General features: G+C 45.0%; 1 protein-coding gene across 35 annotated transcripts in view; it reads right to left on the minus strand.

Annotated features, from left to right (window-relative positions):
• Ank3 (ankyrin 3) overlaps positions 1-26,973 on the minus strand; it is a 484,120-nt gene that overhangs the window by 126,387 nt on the left and 330,760 nt on the right. For 30 of the 35 annotated variants that reach the window (XM_037199680.1, XM_037199673.1, XM_037199672.1 and 27 more), the window contains 8 exons: positions 26,007-26,105; positions 23,158-23,256; positions 21,356-21,454; positions 18,038-18,235; positions 15,849-15,947; positions 15,460-15,558; positions 4,580-4,777; positions 3,543-3,641 (listed from right to left, as the gene is read on the minus strand). In XM_037199680.1, the coding sequence (XP_037055575.1) occupies positions 3,543-3,641; positions 4,580-4,777; positions 15,460-15,558; positions 15,849-15,947; positions 18,038-18,235; positions 21,356-21,454; positions 23,158-23,256; positions 26,007-26,105 (990 nt within the window). The remainder of the gene's footprint in view (positions 1-3,542; positions 3,642-4,579; positions 4,778-15,459; positions 15,559-15,848; positions 15,948-18,037; positions 18,236-21,355; positions 21,455-23,157; positions 23,257-26,006; positions 26,106-26,973) is intronic. The other 5 variants (XM_037199690.1, XM_037199685.1, XM_037199695.1 and 2 more) reach the window with 1 other exon arrangement.

A 26,973-nucleotide genomic window follows, 5' to 3' on the forward strand; every position in this document is an offset into this window, starting at 1 on the left:
CCGCCGAAGACATGCACGTGTCATTAGGGTGGCCCCAGCACACTGTCTTCTTTCATTTTGAAAAGGGGGTGCCCAATGGCCACAGAGATGGCGCAGAGGAGAAAAGAGCTAGCTGCTCTTCTAGAGCACCCACATGGTAGCTCCCCCCTGTCTGTAACGCTCCCTCATGGGGGATCTGATGCTCTCCTCTGGCCTCCACTGGCACCAGGTACATGCACAGACATACATATAAGCAAAACACCCGTACATATGAAAAGGGAATGCCTAGGCCACAGTTGACAGTGGATGGTGGAAACATATTTTGATGGACGTACCGACTGGCTCTGGTCACACTTTGCTCCACAAACTGTCAGAGACCCCAGCCACACTGATGAGACTCTCTTGGCACAGTTACTAGAATCATTGACCTTCTGCTAGCTCTGGACCCCTTCCTGAGTGATGGTAGATCTTCCTACGTGGTACTCAGAATATATTGACCTGCTTGATGGGGTTCCTCCTCCTTAGTGCTGGCACCCATGGTCAGAATGTTGTATGTACGGGAGGCTTGAGTGTAGAGTACACTCAGTTCTTATCACCGTCGATTTAGCTGTCTAAAAAAACCTTTATTCCAAGTTCGGTGGTAAAGAGGTCAAGATGGTATAGGTATTTCACTAATATTCATATTAAAATGTTCTTCATGGTTTTGTTTTTGAAGACAGGGTTTGTTTAGTGTTGGCTATCTTAGAACTGGCTCTGTAGACCAGGCTGGCCTCAACTCAGAGATCCACCTGCTTCTGCTTCTGAATGCTGGAATTAAAGACGTGTGCTGCCCCCACCACCTGGCTTGTTCTTTGTGTTTTTAGCTTGCATAACAACACAACATTCTCCAGTGGCTCTTGTGCCAAATGTAGTAGGTTTAGAGAGTGAGTCACTTTGAATAATCAAACATGCCATTTAAATGTTTAGTTTTCCACCCACTCTGGGTGAGATGCTAAGCTGTCATAATGGACTGATGAGCTTATGTGACTGTGGTCTTTCCCTGCCGTCTACAAACTGAGGTCATCTCTACTATTCTGTCCTCTGAGACACTAGCCTTCTCGCTGTCCCAAGGCATTTGTTAAAAATACATGTGCATGGGGGCCAGTGAGAGGGTTCACCAGGTGTGTGAATGGTTGCTGCCAAGCCTGATGACCTGAGTTCAAGTTGCATCTCTGGAATTCCTGATAGAAGGAGAAAACTGACTCCCAAAAGCCTTCTGATGTCCACACGTGTGCCGTGGCAAGTGTCTTGCACTCACGCATACATCACACGCACAGTAATAATAAATAATATTTTAACGCGTGCACAGCCAAGAAGAGTCACATTGTACCCACAGAGATGGGCTCTTTCATTCCCAGGATGCCCAGACAAAATGGCATCATGCAAAGACATGCCTAGAGACAGGCAACTTGAGAAAGTCTTCCCAGCTAGTAGTAAGAAACCGTGGGAAGTGCTCGGCGCACAGTGCTCGCTATCATCATCCCATGCACATCACAGGTGCTCAGGAAATACTTGAAATCTTTGGTAAATAAGGGGTTGGAAGAGGAAAGTAAGAAACAAGAGAGGGTTGGCTGTCATACTCGCGAAACTGGACAGATGTCTTTGTATAAGAAGAGGTGACAGAAGCCAGGCATGGCCACCTGTGCTTGGAATCCCAGTGTTAGGTGGCAGGGAAAGGTAGATCCTGGGAAATTGCTGACCAGCCAGTCTAGCCGAGAGGGCAAGCTTCACGTTTAGGGTGAGACCCCTTCTCAGAAACGAAATAAGGTGGGGAGCAGGTAGAGAAGATCCCTGACCTTCTCCTTGGCCTCCACACATGTACACATACGCATGCCCACCCACGCGCAGGCATACACCACACACGAACACACCTCCCAAATACACGCACGGGGGAGAAGTGACAGGCTCAGGTGGAAGGCTCTGGCTGGCATTTCTGAGGTACTTCATCCAAGATTTTCTTTTAATATAACCATGCGCCTTCTGTGTGGCATGACTCAATCACAGAATGAAACCTTCACTTTCTCTTCCACATCTTAAGATCAGCGGCTCTCCAGCTCAATCCTAGGCTTCGTTAGCACTGAGCACAGTCTTCCTCAGGGACACCTCCACCCAAAGCTACAGCCTCTGCCCCGCTCAAGGACTATTTGCTTGCAAAGAACGTTTGCTAATTTACTAGGTGTTGAAGGGTCTTTTAATATTCACATGACTAGCTGCTTATAATACTATTACTCAAGGGGCTAGTTCCATGGTAGTGTGCTTACCTAGCATGTATAAGGTACTGGGTTTGATTCTCAGCACTCCAAAATAAATAAATGAATAAGTAAAAGAATGTTATTAGGTAATATGGTTCATAAAGATCCATAGAATACTGAAAAATATTTTTATAAATAGCCTTTTAAATAAAAAATTACATTTATTTATTTACTTATTTAGTGTGTGTGTGTGTGTGTGTGTGTGTGTGTGTGTGTTTGCCAACACTGTGTACAGGGCAGTGAGCTGCTCTTACCTCAGATCTACCCCTGATCCTCTTCAGAACTAATCCATGTATGTACAGGAATGTTTGTATGCAGAACATGACATTTAACAGGCATTCGTGTCTTTGAAATGGGGCTTTACATGCTGAAAACTCAGCATACAACTCACTATACAGTGCAGGCCATCCTTGACTGTGTGGCAACTCTCCTGCCTCAGCTTACCAAGTGCTGAGATTCCAGGGATGAGCTACCATGCCGAGCTCAGCCTTGTTTCCTCGTAGTAAACTGACACGTATTAGGAAAGAATGGTGTAGTAGAGCACATCTTTAATCCTAGCCTTTGGGAAGGAGAGGCAGGTGGATCTCTGTGAGTTTGAGGCCAGCCTGGTCTACACAGTGAGTTTCAGGCAGCCAGAGCAACATAGAGAGACCCTTTCTCAAATGTTCAGAGAAAAGAGATACACATGAAATTCTATCTTTTATGGTAACACCGAATACCCGTTTTCTTATCTGTGCTTGTCCTGTGGCATTGTATGATACTAGTCAGCATTTCACTTCTTTTTGGAAACAGCATTTTACCAGAGGGGAAGGGAGGAAAACAGAGAGAGGAAATTAAAAAGAGAGAAATCACGGGAACAATGCACAGACAATAAGGGATTCATAAAGTGAACAAATGAATATTCCTGCATCGCTCTTTCATGAATCACACAGAATAAACTTCAATTGCCACCAAGTTTTCCTTTTTCTGTCTTTTTTTTTAAAGTCACTCACAAAACCTACAGCATTTGCACACTGCCCCTAAAGCATATTTGTGACAGGATTCCCGGTAATAATATAGAATCTTGACATGCAGCCAAAGAAGAACTCGGGCCAATAAAGTTGAGAGTGTCTGAAATGCCATGACCAGAGATTGGCCCTTGAACAGAAGTCTACGGCTGCCAGGGTCAGGGCAGCTTCCTGTCCAGGCCATGGCTGCAGCTTTCCTGCTGAGGTCGGTCACTCCAGGGCACTTGGTAGGGCTCCTTCCTTGCTGAATGGGAAAGGAGATTACCTTTGTCTGTGCATCCACGTGGGCCCCTTGGTTGACGAGAACTTCAGCCACATTCACTCTGTCTTCTTGCGCAGCCAGATGGAGTGGGGTGAGGCCATTCTGCAAGAGATTCCAAGGGTGTGGTTGTCAGTCAGAGAGAGGGGTGAGTGCATGCATGTGGCTGGGTTTGAGATTTGGCATGTGAATTCTAGGAGAGTAGCCTTGACTCTTAAAAATAAAAGTATCGGGCTGGAGAGATGGTTCAGAGGATAAGAGCATTGACTGTTCTTCCAGAGGTCCTGAATTCAATTCCCAGCAACCACATGGTGGCTCACAACCATCTGTAATGAGATCTGGTGCCCTCTTCTGGCCTGCAGTCATACATGCAGTATACATAATAAACAAATAAATCTAAAAAGAAAAAAAAAAGTATCTACAGAGGAAGGACGTGGACCACTGTGTTTATGAATCCCATGTCAGCAATGCAGATCATAGGCTTTATACAAAATTATCAGGGTACCCCAGAGTGGCAGAGGATGCCCCCCACAGACTCAATATTGCTTAGGGCTGTGACATTGATCCATCTGGGGCCCCCCTTCCTTCTCATTCACTTCTCTGTAGTGGTATTTTTAAAGCAAAGATAAGCGAGCATACTGCCTTCCTCCAATGTATGTGGGTGCTCACCACTACACATCAGAGACTCTTAAAAACAAAACCACACTGGAGTTTTAACACATGATCAGTGGTGTTAACATCAGCAAAACGTCAATGGTCCTTATTAAAATACTGTATTATTCCATAAGGTATGGTGTTACGTGATGGTAATGTTCTTGCTCTATTAACGAACCTGTGTGAGTCGATTCTCTCCTTCCACCGTGTAGGTTCCGGGATCGAACTCAGGTCATCAGGCTTGTCAACACATGTCTTACCCTGCTGAGCCATCTTGCCAGCCTTGCAAATTCTATCTGACTCCAACATTTTGATCAACCTTTAGACTTTTCTGAGGACTTAATTTCTATTGTGTTGTATGCTTTGTGGAAGGACAAGAAGAGAGTTACCTTATTGCTCAGGTTCACGTTCGCGTTGCGACTGAGGAGCAGCGATACCATGTCCACATGTCCTTCCTGAGCTGCGAGATGGACGGAAGCAATCCCTTGCCGGGTAACGGCATTCGCATCAGCGCCATACTCCAGCAGAGAAGTCGCAATGTCCATCTGGTTCTTCTTGGCAGCGATGTGCAGCGGTGTATAACCATTCTGTCAAAACCAACCACTCGTCATGTCTACTACCAACCAAGAAAAAAAATGCACGCGGTCCATTTTCAAACACTATGCTTCCTTGTCTAGTGCCTCTCTCCAACACTCTGACCAAGTAAAGAAATGGCGCTAAACCAAACAGTATCATGAGTGCAGTTTTGAGTAGGGAAAACTGCCATTTAAAATAACAGAGTTGGCACACTATTAGTTTTCAGAAAGGAAATCTATAGTAGTAGGTGCTCAATAAATATTACTGTGTTTCAACTGGGGTTAGAGGAGCAAGTCATATGCTATCACGGGGCATGCGCAGATCCATTCAAAGTTCTGTTCTTCAAATCAGCTTAGTGTCTACTGTGGTTTGAAAGGTGTCCCTTGCATTCATGTGGTGGAAACCCTGCACTCAATGCAATGGTTCTGGGAGGTGGAACCTGTGGGAGGTGGCGAGGCTGCAGGATGCCCTTGAAGCTGAGATGGAGAAAGGGGGCTATGGGGAGTGTGGTTTGTCAAGGGTGTGGCCTATGGGGTGAGTGGTTTATGGAGGGGGGCGGGCTGTAGAGAGACTAATCTTCTCAGAAGATGAGGTTAGCTCCCTGCCACTCTCTCTCTCTCTCTGCCCTTCCACTTTGTGCCGCGGAATGACCCAGCAACAAGCCCCGTGCTGGATGGATGAGAACGCCTCAGTCTTGGCCTTCCCAGCCTCCAGGACAGTGAGAAATCCCTGCTCTTTATCAGTGTGATGCCAGAGCCGCCCCCAAAGGACGAAGACACCATGTACTGCCCTCAAACTTGCAGTCTTTAATCTTCAAGGGAGTTGTTTTTTCTCGTTGATTTCTGGTGGTCTGTCTGTCTATGCTTGATAGCCAGACCTGTCACCCTGCGGGTGTCCAGAGATGTTATCGTTTCAGGTTTTCCTGGCTTGCCTCACTCTCCCAAGAATGCTTTGCCACAGCCTGTCTATGAAGATGGCATGTAGCAGTTGGAAATTCAACTCAGCGGCCACACCCTCAGTGAAGCAGGCTGCCTCTTTTCTGCGATCAACTTCCAACACTCAGAAACCACTCTGTCTTTAACCCCAGCACTGGACATTTAGTGGCGTGCTCTTATTTACGTATTTATTACTTCTCACTGTACTCTGAAGCTATTGAGGGCACCGGCTGTGGGGCCCTTACAGCACAATGTTTCAATGTAATAGGCACAAGTAGATTACACGAAGAAAGGAGCCTTCAGAGTCAGACTCAGATGCACTAACCCTATCAGAATACTTGGCTGTTCTTCCCTCAGTTGGCCCCGGATGCTCAGCTATAGACAAAGTTCCCTGTTGATCAGTTGGGCCTCAGGAGCCTGGAGTGTCTGACCTGAGAAAGTGCCTTCTGGGACTTTGTCATGCATAAGAAGTGCAAGACTGCCCTAGGATACAGACATGAACTTGACCATAGCAAGTGGAAGTGCAGAGTGGAAATGTCACCTCTAGAGTCCTCAAGCTGGCGGAGCCAGGGCAGGAGGAGGTTTTATATTCCTATTTTTAGTCTTGACCTATGCCATGTGGAAACACCAGCTACCCTGAGAAACACTTGGCCCTCTGACCGAATGCTCTGACACACCCTTCAGAGATTTATGCCTCCGCAGCCCAGCAGAGCACTGGACTGTGTCCAAGGCTACAGTGTAAGACGTGAGAGCGGGAGACAGCTAGCTACCTTCCATCCCTCTATAAAAGAGAAAACTCACAAAGCAGTACTAACAGAGGAAGCAGGATCAGTCAATATGCTTAACACTAACAGTACGGGAGGTAAAGGCATGTCCTTATCAGCTATGGTCTGTGGCTTTACTTTTACAAGGGACAGAACATTCAGCTGAGCTGGGTATGGTGTTGCATGCCTACAATTCCAGCCTTTGGGAAGCTGAGGCCAGCCTGGGCTACATGGTGAAACCCTGTCTCAAAAACAAACAAACAAACAAACAAACAAACAAACAGCATCAATAAGAGAGGAAAGAAAAGATCATGAATCAGTCACTTTCCAGCTCCAACTAGTGTAGGGTAGTTTGCTATCCTTTCAGACATGACAATCTTGCTATCTTCTAACACAACCCACAAATTCCAGGTCCTAAGAAACAACTCTCTAAAGAGCTCTAGCAATTCTGTATAACGTGTGCCAGGTCTAGACAAGATACACTTTTGTTTGCTTGTTTGTTGAGACAGGGTTTCTCTGTGTAGCCCTGGCTGTCCTGGAACTTGCTCTGTAGACCAGGCTGGCCCCTGTCTCCCAAGTGCTGGAATTAAAGGTGTGTGCCACCATTGCCTGGTTGATACATATTATTCTTTATGGTTCTCAACCTTCCCAATGCTGCGACCTTTAATACAGTCCCGTATGTTATGCTGACCCCCAACCATACAATTACTTTAATACAACTATACAATTACTTTAATACAGTCCCGTATGTTATGCTGACCCCCAACCATACAATTACTTTCGCTGCTGCTGCTTCGTAACTGCGATTTTGGTACTGTTATGAATTTTAATGTAAATACCTGTGTTTTCAGATGGTCTTAGGCAACCATGTGAAAGGGTCATTCAGCACTCCCTCCTCCCCCCAAAAGGGGTCATGACCCACAGATAAAGAACCACTTCTTTAGAGGCTCATCCTGGCTCCTTCTGAGGTACAAATGATAGTCTAAAGTAAGAAAACCAAGATCTCAGACACTCTCGGGAAATACTTTGAATCAGAGGTAAAGAATTTATCCAGAGACTCACAATACAATTCTAAGTTTCCTAAGCTCGATTTTGAAGAAAGCAAAATGATACTCGAGGAAGATGTATCTATTTGATAAACCAATCAGGGGGAGTCAATTATCTTTTCAAATAGAATAATCTTTTCAAAGATTTTTTCTTTTCAAAAAAGATTTTAGTTATGTGTCTGTGTGAGTGAAGGTACCCACAGAGACGAGAGGGTGTCTTAGGATCTGCTGGTACTAGAGTTACAAGGGGTTGTGAGCTTCCTGGTGTGGGTGCCGGGACCCAAACTCTGGCCTCTGCGAGAGCAGCATGCTTTTAACCATTGAGGTATCTCTCCAGCCCAGTCATAGGATAATCTTACATCTTGCCCTTCTCACACTATTTTTATTTTATTTCTCACATATTTATTTTTATTTTACGTGTATCAATGTTTTCTAGCACGTATGTATGTGTACCATGTGCATGCCTGGTGCCTTCAGAGGCCAGAAGAGGGCATCAATCCCTGAAACCAGTTATGGATAGCTGTAAGCTGCCATGTGGGTGCTGGGAGTTGAACCCAGGTCCTCAGCAAGAGAACAAAGTGTTCCAGATTGCTAAGCTATCTCTAGTTCTACCTCCCCATATTCTTGCTGAAGACAAAATATCTGTCATGTGAACCTATGCACACCACACTAAAAACAGTTATCAAAAACAATGGATGGTATTTATATCCCAATGACATCGTCCCCTCCCCAAAGCCTGTATACACACATGCACACACACACACACACACACACACACACACACACACACACACACACACACTGATATATATAAAGTAAGGAGGATGCTTTACACTTTACAGAAGCATGACCAGTTAGTCCAGGCTCAGTGTTGCTTTCTAGTCAGCATCTTGAGTTTGTCAGCAACCAAGCCAAGCTCCTTTTTAGCAAAGCACCCTGTCTTGGGGGAAAAAAAATCTGGTAAAAATGGATCTTAGTATTCCATTATCCCTTAGCATATGTACTTTTTAGCAACCCAGTCACCTAAAGTCATACATCATTATTCTAGGATGTGTGTTTCTGTGCTGGCTATTTTGAAATGGGGTCAAGAAGAAGGGTGTGCCTAGAGGGTGCAGCTGTGGCACTAATGGCGTCCTCTGAAGCTCTGCTGACTGGAATTCAGGAACTGAACTTCCAGGAGCAAAAACAGTAGAGGGTGGTGTATGCATTCTTTTTATTGAAAGAATACCGTGTCCGGTTGAAAACTACATTTCCCAGCATCACTTGCGCTTAAAAGTAGCCAATGAGGTATCAAGAGCAGAGGTGGGTGGAGCTTCTGGGACTTGATACTTTAAAGAGGCACAAGCTCTATGTTCACTGTCTGGGGGGCTGGAGAAAGAGTTCAGCTATTCAAACCACTGTATGGAGGATTGTTTCCATAGCAGATAAAGCCAGCCTGTAACTGAGATAACTGGTCTGCTCAGGATCAAAGTGTACAAAGTCCCTGTTCTGAAGATGGTGTTACCAGGATATCAGGACCCAAGCACTGGCTTAGGCAATGTGCCGCGATACTGAGGATCAACGTCCCATTAGAAAAGTTGGGGCTTAATTGACTGTGGCCTCAGGCTAAGGGGACATAACAGAGTTATTACTTACTGGGCCTGCTCTTTAACTCCTGTTCAATGATACTTTGTAAATTTGGAAACATTCATCCTAAATGTTGTTTGGTAGATGCAAGGCTGGATACCGACTGCCCGTTTGTTTATTTATTTTATTGAAATAGGGTCTCAGGTAGTCCAGGCTTGTACCCAAGGGGAGGGGAACCTTGAACTCATCCTCCTGCCTCCAACTCCAGAGTGACGGGATTACGGGTGTACACTACTGCACTTGGTTTATGCAGTGCTTGATACCGAACCCAGGGCTGTGTGCGTACTAGGCAAGAACTCTACGCAGAGCCACACCCTGAGTCTCTGACGTGTTTGTTTATGAATAAAGGTGGTGGCACACGCCTTTAATCCCAGCACTGGGGAGGCAGAGGCAGGCAGATCTCTGTGAGTTGGAGGCCAGCCTGGTCTACAGGGCAAATTCCAGGACAGGATCCAAAGCTACACATGGAAACCCTGCCTCAAAAAAGAAACACAAACAAACAAAAATGGACCAGGCTCTTTTTTCCATACATAATCCATTCCATAACTACTGTTACTTCTAGCTTGCAATCAAGCTAGGTGCCAGCATTCTTACATCCATGTAAGAACAACTCGATCACCTATTCACTGTGCACTCATTGCCTACCTACCAAGACTCTGGGACTACTTAGAAACACAACCCTGGGGGGCTGGAGAGATGGCTCAGTGGCTAAATGCACTGACGGCTCTTCCAGAGGACCTGGGTTCCCCCCTACTACCACCTACATGGCAGCTCACAACTGTCTGTAACTCCAGTTTCAGGGGGCCTGACACCCATGGCAAAACACCAATGCACATAAAATATAAACAAACAAACAAACAAACAAATAAATAAATAGCTGACAGGTATGGTGGCCCAAGCCTTTAGAAGACAAGCAAACAAACACAGGACTATGAGTACAAGGACAGTGTCTTAGTTATTTTTCTATTGCTGTGAAGAGACACCACGGCGAAGGCAACTTAGAATAGAAAACATTTAATTGGGGCCTTGCTTACAGGTTCAGTGGGTTAGAGATCATGGTTATCATGGGGGGGGGGGATGGCATCAGGCCAGCAGATAGACTTGTCACCAGAGCAGTAGCTAAGAGCTTCCATCTTATCAGCAAGTTGAAGGCAGAGAGAGAGAGAAAAGAAAGACACTGGTCCTGCATGGACTTTTGAAACTTCAAAGCCTACCTCCAGTGACACACCTCCTCCACACCGAGACCACACCTCCTAATCTGTCCCAAAACAGTTCCACCAACCAGGAACCAAGCATTTAAATATATGAGCCTATGGAGCCATTCGCCTTCAGTCTACTATAGATATTAACATGCAACAAAGTGAAAACGGATGGACATTAATTTCCACTACTTTTGTGGTGGTTTGAAAGAAAATGGTCCCAAAGGGTGTGGCACTATTAGGAGGTGTGGCCTTGTTGGAGTAGGTATGGCCTTGTTGGAGGAAGTGTGTCATGGTGGGGATGGGCTTTGAGGTCTCCCATGCTCAAGCTATACCCAGTGTCACAGTCCATTGCCTGTTGCCTGCAGATTAAGATGTAAGCACTCTCAGCTCCTTCTCCTGCACCACGCCTGTCTGCATGCTCCCATGCTCCCTGCCATGATGACAATGGACTAAACCTCTGAAACTGTAAGCTAGCCACCAAAATTAAATGCTTTCCTTTATAAAAGTTGCTATGGCCACGGTGTCTCTTCACAGAAATTGAAACCCTAACCAAGACAACCATGCAGTAAAATATACACTAGACTTTCCTATTTCAAGTGTTTTTTTAAGGGTGATGGTCAACAGCATGAAGTCAGCCACACGTTGCCCAAATGTCACCATCTCCCATCCCTGCCAGCGCCTCCTCTTCCTCAGCTGAACCCTGTGCCCATTAACCTAGTTCTCCACTTCTCTCCACCCCTAATCCCTTCTTTACCCATCTCTGAAGATGATGTCATCATTCTACGTGGGTAGTGCATGTTTGTCTGTGACTGGCTGATGACGGTCAGCATACAGCCTTAAGCATCTTCCATGCAGGAAGTGTCAGAATCTCTCTCCTTAAAGTGCAGTAGGACTGACAGACTCAGAAAGACGGATATCCCAAGATCAATATGAAGGGGACTGTGGTATTGTGTTCCCCCGAATATTGTGCATGCTAATAAACTTATCTGGGGTCAGAGACAGAGCAGCCATAATATTAAACATAAAGGATAGGCAGTGGTAGCACATGCCTTTAATACTAGCATTCCAGAGGCAGAAATCCATGTGTTCAAGGATACAGCCAGGCATGGTGACTCATCACGCCTTTAAGCCCAGAAAGCAAGCCTTTAATCCCAAGGAGTGAGGCAGAAAGCAGAAAGGTATATAAGGCGTGAGGACCAGAAACTAGCAGCATTTGGCTGCTTAAACTTCAGGCTTTTGAGCAGCAGTTCAGCTGAGATTCATTCTGGATGAGGACTCAGAGGCTTCCAGTCTGAGGAAGCAAGACCAGCTGAGGAATTGGCAAGGTGAGATAGCTGTGGCTTGTTCTGTCTCTCTGATCTACCAGCATTGACCTCAATAACTGGCCTCAGGTTTGATTTTATTAATAAGAACTGTTAAGATTCCTGCTACAGGGGACAGAGGATAAAAAAGAGTCATGGGCAAGTGACTCTGGCCAAAGTTCTTATATACATGTATAGAAACTTCGTAATTGTTACAAGCACAGGCTTGTACCTGTAGGACAGATTCCACAGCCTGAATCAGGCCACACCTCTCTGCAGCTCTCTCTGGGACAGAGTTAAGAAGGTGTTGGTGCTGTGGACTAATTGCTGCCCACGCCTGATTTAGGACCCTATCCTGTACCCGCTCCTCTCTGCGCCTTGTCATATACACGGTGCCGAACCAAATCACAGGATGGGAAACTTCCTGCCGCCCCAAAAAGGTTACAAACAGTCAGATGTTTCCTTTGCTCTTGGGAATGCTCTGGAGGCTCCGACTGGAGATTTTGCTGAGAAATCTCTCTGAAGAAGCTCCCCTGGTTCCCTTCATCATCCCTCTCATGTCTGCTCTCTCTCTCTCTCTCTCCTTCTTCTTCTCTCTTTCATTTTTTGTTTTTGTTTTTGTTGTTGTTTTGTTTTCCAAGGCAGGATTTCTCGGTGTAGCTCTGCTGTCCTGGAACTTGATCAGTAGACCAGGCTGGCCTCGAACTCAGAGATCCGCCTGCCAAGTGCTGGGATTAAAGGCGTGCGCCACCACTGCCTGGCCATTCTCTGTCTTAATGAAGCTTCTTTCCAGGTTGTAAAAAGATCCTCTCCTTGCCCGTTAAGGCCTCATCATGTTCAGCTCTCCATGTAATATCCTGTCCCTCCTACCTCAGTGCCCAATCACTTGTCCTCTAATAAACATCATTGCCTTAAAGGGAACTATGTGTCCCTGGTCAGCTCCCTTTCTATATCAACTTCTTCTGTTTTTCAGGCAGGACAGCACCAACACTGGTTATTTTGTATAATTTATGTGTAAAAAATTGCAATAAAGCCGGGCGGCGGTGGCACACGCCTTTAATCCCAGCACTTGGGAGGCAGAGGCAGGTGGATCTCTGTGAGTTTGAGGCCAGCTTGGTCTACAGAGTGAATCCCAGGACAGCCAGGACTACACAGAGAAATCCTGCCTTGGAAAACAAACAAACAAACAAAAACAAAAAATTGCAATAAAAAAAGGCTACCTTTCCTTTTCAAGGCTGAACAACCCTCCCTGCATGCATACAGCTTACGTTTTCTTTAATCATGCATACATTGATAGATACTGGACGGCTTCACTCTTTGGGGCTGTCCTGACTAGTGGTCCTTTCTATTCTTGAATTTTTTTTCTTCTAAAGTCTTCTTTTCTTCTAAAAGGTTTTTACTTTATTTTATTTTATTTTTCTTGTTAGAACATGGTCCAAGAATGGAGTCCTGTGAGGGGAATTCTAAGTGCATCTGAGAAAACTCCAAGAAAACAAAAGTCTGGTGACCTCAGTTCCTCCAGAAACATGTAATTGTTCTTGGAATGTGCTTTCATGTCCCTCCCAGGTATAGCAAATAGGAGTGAGTTTGCTTTAGATTATTCATTACAACCGGCTATTGTTAATACTTCATATGCCTCTATGGAAAAGCGTGTTCTTGCCCTATGAGGCTTGTCTAGCACATGGGGCTGATCCTTGTGATACTCATGTGACTCTTAGCCCTCAAAGTATAAATCGTCTGAGGTGCTGCATAGAGTCGGCTCTTGCATGCAATTTAGTCTGCCTCACTTTTAGCTTCCGATCTCCCAGGGTCACACTGCCAACTAAAGCAGTAAACAGTGCTGCTGTTGTTTGCCAAAGGCTTAGGTGCGACAGCTTTCCTCATGACAGAGCCAATGCCGAGGTGGACACTCTCGGCTAAAGTGTTTAGAATTTGATTTTTGAGCATATTTCACTGAGCAGAAGAAATGGATTAAGAATACAGAAGGGAGGTTCTGTGGATGAACCTGCACCCTTGGGTGAGGAGAGATAATGTCAGGTAAAGACATTGGGTGCCGAACCTATGACTCTGGAACCTTCATGGAAGGAAGAGAAAACCAACTCCTGCAAGTTTTCCTCTGACTACCACATGTGTATACACACACACACATATACACACACACACACACATACATACATACACAAACAAACAACAAACAATCAACAATAACAACAAAAACCTACCATAACAATAGCAACATCCTCTCTAATGGAAGAAGTATCCAGAACCTTCTCTCTTACAATATTGCCACCTAGAACAGACCAGGCTCATTGACCTGAGATGTGATGGGCATAAAAATGAAGAACACTCAAGGCACGGCTCAAAAGCATTCGGGACCCAGAGGGTCCTTCAACCAATTAAACACATTAAACGAATTTAAAAAAAAGTTTCAGAATCTGGTTTGTACTGGTTCAGCATCATGTCACAGGCACCTAGTCAGCGATCAAACACACCTTCAGCCAGCAGCTGTCTTAAGAATGCATCCTTAAGGAAGCTGCATTATGGCATGCCAGGTCAGAATAATGAGGCAACACAAGAGCGGAATACACTACATTTTGTGTTTTCTTCCCAGAAGTCTAAGATATCTATTAATCAAAAATCTCCTAACAAGACAACTAACAGTCCCCTCAACAGTAATAAAAATCTGCATAGAAACTCTTTATGCTGTTCTGTGAAACACCAAGCACATGCAGGCAGTGTTTTTCTGGCCAGGAAAATGCAATGTGTGTTTTTATAAATTTTGATAAGTCAGAACTTTGTGTGTGTGTGTGTGTGTGTGTGTGTGTGTGTGTGTGTGTGTGTGTGCCAGAGACTGATGCTGGGTATCTTCCTCAATTGCTTTTCCACTTGATTCTTTTGAACCAGGGTCTCTCACTGACTCTGCAGCCTGATGATTGGACTAGATGCCAGCCAACCCCACTGGTCCTTTGGTCTGTCTCCACAGCTCTGGGACTGCAGGCTGTGTGCCTCCATGCCCGGCTTCTTACATGGATGCTGGGGATCTGGACTCAGGTACCTAAGAGCATGGAGTAAGCACTTTTGCTGTGGGATGGTCTGTATGTCAAATTATTCTGATTGGTCAATAAATAAAATACTGATTGGCCAGTGGCTAGGCAGGAAGTATAGGCGAGACTAACAGAGAGGAGAATTGAGAGAACAGGAAGGTGGGAGGAGACACTGCCAGCCACCGCCATGACAAACAGGATGTGAAGATGCTGGTAAGCCACGAGCCATGTGGCAAGGTATAGATTTATGGAAATGGATTAATTTAAGCTATAAGAACAGTTAGCAAGAAGCCTGCCATGGTCATATAATTTGTAAGCAATATAAGTTTCTGTGTTTACTTGGTTGGGTCTGAGTGGCTGTGGGACTGGCGGGTGACAAAGATTTGTCCTGACTGTGGGCAAGGCAGAAAAACTCTAGCTACACACTTTACCAAACTCAGACATCTCTCGTTCTCACAAGTCAGAGTCTCTTATTCCCTTAGGCTCTGCTTATGTTTTCAAGCTGGCTGAGGAGTATTCCAGCTCTCTTCTTATCCCATGTTCCAGGATGTCCTGGATAGCCCAAAGAAAAAATCAACTGATACATATTTATTGAGCATCTACCACATGAGGTGACTACATAGTGTAAGGCATATAGATTCCTGGCAATTCTGTCTGCAAATTTTATAAGCCAGGTCTAAACAATGGGGACACTACAGAATTCGTAAGAGGAGATCCTTGTATAGAGACAGATGGATGATGCACACTCAGTTCTTAGGCTGTGAATTACAAGTACCTTTGCAGCTGCGTGAGGTGAGGCTCCCTGGTCCAAAAGCAGAAGGGCCACTTTCTGATTATCATAATGCGCTGCTACGTGCAGTGGAGTTAGCCCGCTCTGAAAACACGTGCAGAGACAACAACCAGGGTCAAAAGGGTCTTAGTAGGAGATTCCTAGATGTAGGAAGTGGGATTAGACTGCATACAACAGACAACAGCATTCACATTCAGGTTCCATTGTATGCGGACCTGGCGTTCACCTGATCCCAAGTATAGTCTTCACCCTAGTGAGACTTCAATATGACTTAGGTACCATCAAAGAGGCTGGGAGGGTGGGTGGGGTTATTATCAAGTGTTGGTTTGTTAGGGTGGAAGTGGCCTGCTACAGGGTGGTTGATGACATCATACCTTCCCAGCAGCATCTGGAGATGCACTCTTCTGAAGCAGGAGATTGGCTACTTCAAGCTTTCCATATTTCGCAGCCACGTGGAGAGGAGTGAATCCCTTCTGAGGAAAGAAATGGAAGAACATCCTGAATGGAGGTGACACTGGGCAGGACTTCTTGGGGCTGATGGCTTATTCTAGCAATGAAGATGAGTTCTGCGTATGTGTAAAGACCCAGTTAGCAGATAACAACTGAAGGCTCCTCTTGTCCATAGGGACGAACAAGCAGACTAGACCTATGGGTGTGTCTAACCTGCAACCTGTGGGGCCATAGATGTCTCAAGATAGCTGTGATTGTTGCCTAGCACAGTTGTAGACATCAGGGCTGTGTAACAGTGTCAAAAGGTTGGACACCTCTGAAGACAAAGAGAATATTTCCCCCTCTGCTGACTGAATTATGACATTCGCTGATGTGGGAACTCATCAGGTGTGTCTGAGAAGCCGGATCTGGTAATTATTCCAGGGCTCTTTGGGGATGTCATACTATGGGAAGAAAGGCTTACACAGGCCCCCACTTCAGGCCCATGTTGGTGTCCTTGGGAAACCCCATATTAAGTCTGGAACCTTTGCGGGCTCACATCAGCAGAGGGCACATCCCTGTCCCCTTTCCCTGCTTCCCCATGAATACACACAAGGTCTTCATGTATGCTCCTGCCTCCAGGAGCAGTTAGAAGACCTTTCTTCTTTGCTCCCTGAGGTGGAATGAGTAAGGACATGTGCAAGAGTTGGACACTCCCAGTTCCTAGCTGTTCTCCCACGATTCCAGACCCCCGCAAGGACCTAGACATCAACTAGTCAGTCAACACACAACATTAGAGAGGATTTCATCAGAGATGGGAACATGACCAACATAGACCATCTTATAAGACTACTGCTAACTAGAGCCAGTGAACAGCTGGGATGGAGAAGGGCCGGGGGAGGGGGGTGCCCTGGGACGTCCATCAGCCATTATTCTGCTACACATTTTAAGGACATCCAGGAACCTGTGATGTGTGACTCAACTTTCCTAAAGAGCCCAGGGAATCATGGGAGATGAAGTTTGGGTAGTCACTATTTATTCAAGTGTTTCTCCTGTAAGTATTTATAATCATGCTTATATCAATTATACACTGGTCCCTCTGTAGCCATAAAAGAGACCACAGGACCCATCCCTCTCCTCTCAGGACATGTCATAGACCATGCAGTTATGCCCATACAATTCTCATCAATATCATATAAATAAACAAACCAAACCAATTTTGCATTCTGTGTGCAATTACAGCCATAGGAAGATATTACTTGAAGACACCATGATGCCCAAACATAAGTCAAACAACTATAACAAAATAGAGGCATTAACAAACAGAAACAAAGCCGGGCGTTGGTGGCGCACGCCTTTAATCCCAGCACTCGGGAGGCAGAGCCAGGCGGATCTCTGTGAGTTCGAGGCCAGCCTGGGCTACCAAGTGAGCTCCAGGAAAGGCGCAAAGCTACACAGAGAAACCCTGTCTCAAAAAAAAAAAAAAAAAAAAAAAAAAAAAAAAAAAAAAAAAAAAAAAAAAAAAAAAACAAACAGAAACAAGAGAAACCTCTCCCTGTTTGAAAGTCGTATAGAAGCCAGGTGATGGTGATGATGTGCACCTGTAATCCCAGCGCTCAAGAGGCAGAGGCAGGTGGATCTCTGTGAGTTTGAGGCCAGCTTCCTTGATCTACAGCCAGAGCTACACAGAGAAACCCTGTCTCAAAAACAAAACAAAACAAAACAAAACAAAAACAATAACCAAAACAAAGGAAAGGAAGTTGTAAAAAAGCACCAATGGACTGAGTTTGTAGTGGTTTTGATCCCAGCGAAGGAAATCGGCAGGTGGGTTCCAAACTGCCATTTAAACCTCTCAAGTAATTTGCAAACCAAAATGAAACAAACAAACAAAAAAAATCCGCTCTGATTCTAGAGGTCATTAAGGTATCCTTAGAAGATGACATATTGAGAAACTTAAGAACTACAGAAAATTCCTCCAACCATGAAGAACTGCTTCCCTGCTATTCAAAGCTTCCCTGGCCATGTCCATGACTAGTCTAGGGGATCCACCGTAGACCTGGAACTACAACCACTTAACCCATCACTGTTCAGGAGACCCCAAGAAGGGTGTGCTTCGGGAGCCAAGTCCTCATACCTTTGTGGTTATGGATAAAGACGCTCCGTGGTCCAGAAGGAACGCAGCGACGTCCTCATGCCCCTCTCGGGCCGAAAGGTGAAGGGGGGTGTACCCGGAAGTTGTTGCGGCATTGGGCGATGCCCCCTGCTGTAACAGTTGCTGCACTATATCCGCCTTCCCCAGTCGGGCCGAAATGTGGAGTGGCGTCTGGTCATCCTAAAAGCAAGGTAGACACAGAAGGTTTGTGAGCTCGCAAGGCAATGGTGAGGTGTGAAAACTGCAGGGCACGTTAGCTGCCCCGTGTCTGAGGTACACACAACTCCAATTCAATGCTAAGAGGAACGTCATTTCTTCTTTTCTACAAGATGCGAGGATGGAGGATCTTAAAGGCCCTCGGACTTTCTGTATGAGAGTATGAAAGGTGGTTCTACCTGTACGTTATCTCTTCACTACCTGCCACAAAACATCGGTTTTAATCTAGAGTGACTCTTTTTGGGGGTGGAGTGGGGGGCAGGGGGGGATGAGAACAAATCTGAATAAAACTCGCATGCCTGGGAGTTATACCTACTTCTGCAAGCCATCTCAACATGACTTTAGTGCTTTATTGCCTGATTGGTGCCACCCTTTGCCCACAAGTCCAAAGCTAAGGAAGGCAAAATAGGGCCATGCAGGGGTCCTGCTTCTGGGGTTTGTCCAGTTGTGCATTCTGGCCGCAAGGGCTGCGTCTGCCTACAAGGAAGGGCTAGCTTATTATAGTTCACCCAAAGGCATGAAGCATGCACTGAGTCCTACACCCAAGGGGACTTGAGACATGTGGGAGAGCCCTCTCTTCCTAATCTGTCCAGATTAAGTACCCCCTAAATGTCCCATATCATTTCTCCAAGTGAAATACCCACTGAAACAGAGCAGTTTCTTTAGGCCTCTCTGGCAGGAGAGGCAGAGAGAAGAGTAGAACTGACTATGGGTACTTCTTTGCATGAAGGTAGCGAGCAATGACAGAGAGACCACACAACCAGTAGAAAGCAGAGGAGGACAGTTGTGGGTTGGCTGTGAAGTGTCCCCTACAGGCTCACGGGCTTCAGCACTTGCTCCTTGGCTGGTGGCACTGTCTGGGAAGGTTATGGGACCCTGAGGAACTAAAGCCTCATGGGGGAGAAGTGGGCCACTGAGGTTGGGCCCTGAGGTTTGATGGCCCAGCCCCATTTCCTCTTCATTTTCTGCTTTCCTGCCGGCAGATGTGTGACCAGCTGACCTTCAGCTGACAGGCTGTGTCTTTTCCATCAATAAGGAATGGCCCCCCTTGAACCGTATGTCAGAATAAACTATTGCTTCCTTAAATGGTTTCTTTTCAAATATCTGGGTACAGCAACGAGGAAGGTAACTAATACAACCAATAAGAGGGGACACCAAGACGCCACGACAAGCAGGAGGCATCCTGAGGACAGAAAAACCAAAGGAGAAGTTCACAGCCCTCTGTCATGGCTGCCTCAGCCCCGGAACTTTGCTGCCATCCATTTCTCGGGCTTTGTTTGGAGTATTCCACCTGTATTTCTCAGCTGTCTTCACAGAAGTCATTACTCTATGTTTCTTTTTCCAGAACTTTTGACGGTGCGTCACATCCTCATATGAGGTTACTAACTCAACGCGGGGCCACGGATCGATAGTAACCAAAAATTAATTCAAAACCCACACGTCTATGAAGGGTTTCTGTCAGCGCTTGCCCGTGTCTCTTTTAGAGCTTTATTGCATCTTTGGTTCTGGATTCGAAACATGAGCACTTTGTACTGCCCGTGTGGCCCCGCCATGCATCGCCCAACAAACACTGCTTAAATACTCTGGTTCAGTTTCCACGCTCTTGTACGATATGAACCACAGCGCTTCTCACCACACATACAATGTTTCCTGCTCTTACAAAAAACATCATAGTTTAATTGCTGAGTGCAAAGACTTTTAACATTTTCCTTTTGACATTCCTAAGCATGTAAGTATCCTATTAATAAATCTATGGATTGGAAGGTGACAGAGTGTTGGTTTTTAAAATTACTGTTTGAGTTGCTGATTTGAGTTTCACAAACAATCATTAAATTGTTTTGGCTCCGTTAGGATGGAATGTCTAACAATTTCTGAAATGGCCCTCAACATCCTATAGCATGTATTTATGCAAAGCAGTGGACTCAAGCATTGACAATTATGAAATCAAAGTATGGGTGAACTCTGAAAAGCTTTGAAGATGTTCTACATCCTGGAATAGCAACTATTCAGGCAAGATTTAATTATTTATGAAAAAATAAACTAGCACATCCATCATTAGTATGCAAAATCACTTTCAACTTTAATAAATGCTAAGGTTCTATGTGTATCACAGAGTTGATATAAAGAACATTTATGATTTATGGTTAGTAAAGACTGGTTTTATGTCCTACTTTATATAACTTTATATCTAGGATAACAAGAAGGAACATTTAAAAAGTTCTATTCTAGATTAAAAAAAAAAATGCAACACAGAGACATCAATTAACTTGCCCAGTGTAACTCAGCCGCTCAATGGTGGATCAAGATTCAACTTCAGGCAGTCAGCTGAGGAGATTGGTCTTAGCCATCATACCTCCCTCATGACATTCAGAGTATGAACGTCATCTGCAATATCAACTAGACATGCTGTTTGTAGTCAACACGCATGAATACAAGGCTCTTACTATCAGTAAGAGGATACTGCCTCCCTGGTCATTCCATTTTACTAAATTGGAAGCACGGCTGTGATCTTCTAGACCAGGGTCTTCAAGCTATGCTTCAGGAACCCCACCCGGCTGCCACCGAAGGAAAATCAAAAAGTTAAGAAATTATTCCACTGGGTGTGGTAGTTCAGAATGCTTGGACTTCTGGTATGAACCAGTCTTTCTCAGCCCTCATCGACGTCTAGGGCACTATGGTCTCATTTTTATAGAAGGGGAAGAAAACCACATCCCTTTTCCTCTTGAGGCTGTGCCAACTGACATATAAGTCAACCCAAAATGTGGACTCATGTTTACAGGCTGTGATTCTTCTAGAAACTTCCTCCCTAGGATCGTCTCAGTATGAAGAGCTCTGGACCTGCCTAGATCCGGTTCCTACCCCGTTAGGGGTTTGTAACGTGCCCGGGGCAGCTCCTTATTTTGCGTAGCTGTGCCACACAGCTGAATGGCTATGGCGGCAGATAATTTTTTATATGATTCTTCACACAGGAAGGTCTTATGAATAGAACCTGTTTGTGAGAGGCAGCAAGCATTCACCCGGGGGCTTACTGAACCCCAGGCTTCCGCCTCCGTTTCAGTTTCAAGGGTCTGCGTCTCGCCTTACCTTAGCTTTCGCTTCTACCTGAGCTCCGTCTTGTACCAGATACCGCACCACTTCGGCTTGGCCCGACCGGGCCGCCATGTGCAATGCTGTTTCTCCTCTCTGGGGAAGAGAAGCCAAAGTCAATGAATGGCGACTCTCAAAATGAAGGCTTTGTTGACATGAAGTTATAGTGACTGTTTATTATACACACACACACACACACACACACACACACACACACACACACACATGCCCCAGCACTTCCTTGCTGGAGATACAGGAAAATAAACACATAAAAAATTTCCCAGGAAGCTGTGCCAGGATGTCCAAGACATGGTGTGACCTCGAGGAGCCCAGCCGCTGATGCTGTCAGAAGCACAGCTCAGGGGTCCACAGCAGGGCCTCCTTAAGGTAGAAAAGGTACCAAGGCTCACAGCATGAGGAAGAGGCACACGCAACCAAGTACGGCAGGTGAGCAAGCTTATGGGGAGAGGCCCATGCCTACCTAATCTGCACTCACAGTCAAACTGTGCCGGATGCCAGCCTCCCTGTGGCACGACATCCTATTTTCAAAGAACTGGCAGTCTGGATATCAGTGTCAATTTATCAGTTCTTAAATTCTGTCTCTCGGGATTAAACATAAACACTGTACAGGGGCACCAAAACCACACTGAGGGTCAGATATGGCCTGCCTCCAGTGACCTAAAGAGATAAAAATCGCCTGTTTCTCTCCTGTCTGCCGGTTTCCAAATAACCGACTCAGGGGCATTTCTTGGTACCACCACGAGGGGCATTGGCCCACGCCTACCCTACCCTTTCACTCCATAGTCTCTAACTCAGATTATTCATTCAACAAAAATGACAATATGACACAGAGCATACCCCGACACATAAACAATAATAAAAAACCAAACACATTTGCTCACATGAGCAAAACCCACACTGAACTGACTTTGATAAGATAAGCTTTGCTCAACAGGTCATCTTTCTGAATGGACAGACAGGAAGGTGTCCTCACAGGAGACATGCCATGTGCTAACTGGAAAGGAGCTGAGGATGTTGTTTGCTTTGTTACACACTGTTCTTTATGAAGGAAAATAACATCTGGACTTAACCCTACACAAGTGTGTGTCCAAGACCTCTGTGATGACTATTGCTTATTTTCACTTCTTTATTGCTTGTGAGTTAAATGGGTGGCCCTGTGCCTGCAGTCCATTGTGCTAAAAGGATGATGCTAAATTTGAAAGCCTGTAAAACAACGTCGGATGGTGCAGCATGCTCAGGGTGGGCAGTTACTGCTCAGGTAATGACTCCAAATCATCTCATGGGTTTGATGGTGATGCCCAGTGTGGGGAAACATTGCCTGTTCACTCAGATTTCCATGGGATTGCTACAATATGGTAGAACCCTTCTAAAGCAAATTGACTTTGAAGTTATGTGTAATTATGTCTTCACATGTATGATGACACTGTGTGAATCATACCCTCAACGTGCAGTACTTTGATGGATTCTCTCAAAGAATACTACAGTACTGCAATTCTGCTCTACTATCCAGTAGTAATGCCCTTGCAATGTTAATGGACACATTTCTTAAATCTTCACAATTTTTAGTCAAGTGAATATTAACAGGATCTTGCCTTTAAAGTTAAGGAAATCAAAGATGTTTTCAAACTCTATATCTGAAGTAATAAGTTCATTATTACTAAATAATTATTACTAAATAATAATGAACTTACTTATAGTAAATATATAAGTACATAAAAGCCACTTTTTTTTAGCATCTTAAAAACTCACAACTGAACTTCTTTGTTAAGGGTACTTACCACATTGGTGGTGTTTGGGGAGGCTCCATGATGCATTAGCTGTGATACAATATTTACATGTCCCATGAAGGCAGCAACATGGATTGGGGTAAGGCCCGACTAGAGGAAGGAAGACAAAGGTGGTTGTTGGCTTATCATGTAAGGGGCTTGATCATGTGCTTGCCTGCCTGTTTGCCTGCTTCCATCCACCTACCTATACATTTACCCACATGTCCACTCATCCATTTATCCATCTATCTACCCACTCATCCATCCATCCATCCATCCATCCATCCATCCATCCATCCATCCATCCATCCATCCACTCATTCACTCCATCTACCCATTCATTCCTTCATCCACTCACCCACAATCCATGCATCCATCTTAACCAGCACAGGGGGCAAATGGAAAGACATTAAGATAGTCACTGTATGTCACAGGTTCTATGAGGTGAATATATCAGCACAACTGTCGCTTCCCTAAAGTAAGATCTGTGATTATGAAAGACTTAACATCGTCTCTATTAAAGAAAGAAACATTTATTTTATAATTTTGATAGAGACTTAAGAAAAAGTCTAAAGAGAAATAAAATTTCTTACTATAGAACTTTTATTGTCCATATGTGTGTTTGTATGTGGGGCATGGTGATAACATACACATTAGTAAAATGGTGGCTACTAATTCAATACTATTCTGAACTTGGAATTCCCATGAACTCTGAATAAATGGAGCCTATGATACATAAAGTAGCCAATGTAAACCATCCCTCTAACAAAGAGAAAACCAATGGCGGGCCTCCCTATCATTCGATATGTTAACTCTACAAGCAAGTGAATGAAAGGCTCATGGAGAGCAACAGGATGCTTGCTTCAAACTCTGTGGACATACACACCTCCTCCCCCGAACACTTGTCAATATATAGCAGAACTGACTGATTGTCGGGGTTTTTCTAGTGAATATGTCCACGGATAAGAAGGTATAAATAGAGAAATTAAGACAAGAATTAAAGTCTCGCGATAAGAATCACGAGAAGCACTCCGCTTTCCTTGTGCTGCTCATATAACTTGGTTCCATTTTTAATTTTCAGAATTTAATTAGCTTATAACATGAAACTGATACAAATAATCTGAATGGAAAAATTGGCTTCTATTTTTAAAGAGAGAGAAAGTATAGATAATCTCTCTAGAAATTTGAGATATGTCAAAAATATGTGACAGGGCTGGTTCTGAAGTGCAGTGGGAGAGTATTGCCTAGCATGGGTAAGGCTGTAGGTTCAAATATCTCTCTCTCTCTCTCTCTCTCTCTCTCTCTCTCTCTCTCTCTCCATATATATATAGTATATTAGTATATAACACTGATATATATGCATGCAATATACATACACACATATATACAATACACATATATACATGTACATATAAAAGTAAATGATGAAAGAAGGTAAAGTCTGCCTGCCTAGCCTCCAAATATCAAGGGCTTAAGAAGAGGAGGACAGGGGAGTTTTTGTTATAGTTTGGCATTCTTTTCCTGCAACAGGGGAGTCAGGTGTCAGGGAACTGCCCTCTCAAGTTCTCAGGCAGCTGGAGTCTGGTAGAGACTTCTCAGCACTAGCCAGCATCTCTGGACGCTAACACAACTCCAATCCAAGGTTTGTCTCGGAGTCAGTTCTGACCTCTAAAGGGTTTCCCTGCACTGAGATACAATCACTGTTGTGTACAAAAAAAAAAAAAAAAAAAAAAAAAAAAAAAAAAAAAAAAAAAAACCAGGGTACCTAACAAGCAGACACAAGTCTCATGAAAGTGTAGATTTGCACAGGGTTTTCCAACCACTGTGTGCTGAGAATTTAGAAGAATTTTCAAGGCAAGGTAAAAATGCCACATACAAGCAGCAGTTACAGGAGGTTCGTGTCCGGTCTCAAGCATTCAACAAGACTTTCTGAACTGTGGGCTTGTGAGGACAGGAAGGCTTGGTCTGAAGGCTCTGGAGTCATGGGGGCCACGGGGTCACACATGTGACAAATGGATAAGAAACAGGCACATGACTGTCCCACAGAGAGCACCCAGGGCTAGGCAGGCAGTAAGGGCAGATTTCCTGGGAAAAGTGGCCCAGAGAGGCAGGACCAGCCTGGCAAATGAGTGTTATACACAGACCCGCTGTAGGAGAAAAGCCAAGGCTAGAATTTGCAGCTGAGTTCCTTGGAGATGGGAAGCTGGAGAGGTGGGGTGGGGGTGGGGCAGTTCTGGAGAGGGCGACACAGGCCTGTTTGCCATGTGGAGATAGAGGCAGTGCTGACTCACAAAGGACGGGGCCTCTGGGTGGGTTCAGAGGAAAGACACACAGGGCTTCTCCGCTCCCAACGGCAGCACTTCCGTCCTCCATTCACTGTAAACCTCCACACAGAACTATCTTTCCGCTCTCACAGCACAGGAACGGGTTTCTCAGCCTAGGTACACTGACATTTTCAGCCAGCCAGCTGCAGGCAAGGGTGCATCATTGGTGGCACAGCCAGCCTCTACCCAAGAGGTGACGATTGAGATGCCCCTTAGGAGACAAACCGGCCTCCACTAGAGAAATAGTGTGCGCCAGATTGATCTCAGATCACATGTGCACAGTGGAGCCCGCACTTTGTGTGTTCTGAACTACACTTCTGTCCTGGGGTACATTGACATCATCTCCTTACACACTCACTCACACCCGTGTCTCTTCCTGCCTCAATCTTGAGAGCCTTCCCAGCGAAGAGTAAAGAATGTGGCTTGTGACAGGTAACACAAGCAGAACTAGGTACTTCCCTGAAGGGGACACTCTCCGCTCACTGCTGAAGCGATACCCTCTTGTCCCCTGAACCCCCCAAAACGCCCACCTCTCACCTCGGTTACAGCTTGTATAGATGCACCGTGCTTCAAAAGGAGTTCCATCACTCTGATCCGGTTCTTTTTGCAGGCGATGTGGAGAGGGGTGAAGCCGTTCTGTAAAGGGACAAACGCAGAGATCTACTTAGCTCCATTCCGCGGAAGTCAGTTCCACTGTGGGCAGCAAAAGGCATCAAGGAAAATGAGGTGCCCTGCAGACTTCAAAACCACAAGAGGTTAGACACATGGCTCTTCTTTCCTGGGAGGAAAAGGAGTCTGGACTGGTTCCTATTAAGGTTCCCAGGTGGTCATAGGCGGGAAGTATAAGTTGGTGATAAGTTCCTGGTAGGAAAAGGCAAACCATTGATACACTTCCTTATTTTGGAGTTCACTGTTTCAAATGATTTTTTTAAATCTTTTTTAATTTTTTAAAAATATATATTAATGATTTATTTATTTTTATTTCATGTTCATTGAAGTTTTGCCTATATGAGGGTATTGAATCCCCTGGAACTGGAGTTACAGACAGTTGTGAATTGTCACGTGGGTGCCGAGAATTGAACCCGGGTCCTTTGGAAGAGCAGTCAGTGCTCTTAACCACTGAGCCATCTCTCCAGCCCCTTACTTGGATTTTTGACTCAGAGTCTCATGATGTAGGCCAGGCTAGATTCAGACCTATGTCTTCTGATTGTTTTCATTTTTACATTATTATTTTATGTGTATGGGTGCTGCATGTATGTTTGTGTACCGGGTGCACACAATGCCCTGTGGAGGCCAGAGTCCCCTGGAACTGGAGCTACAAACAGTTCTAAGCTGCTGTGTGGCTGCTGGGAATTGAACCTGAGTCCTCTGGAAGAGCAGCTAGTATTCTTAACCAATGAACCATCATCTCTCCAGCCCTCCTACTTTCTTCAGATGGTTGGGATTTTAACCATGTGCCATCACACTAGCTAATGTCCTTTTGTCTTGCTCTTTTTTTTTTTTT

The sequence above is a fragment of the Peromyscus leucopus genome, chromosome 16_21 (genome assembly GCF_004664715.2).
Source record: "Peromyscus leucopus breed LL Stock chromosome 16_21, UCI_PerLeu_2.1, whole genome shotgun sequence".
Taxonomy (NCBI): Eukaryota; Metazoa; Chordata; class Mammalia; order Rodentia; family Cricetidae; genus Peromyscus; species Peromyscus leucopus.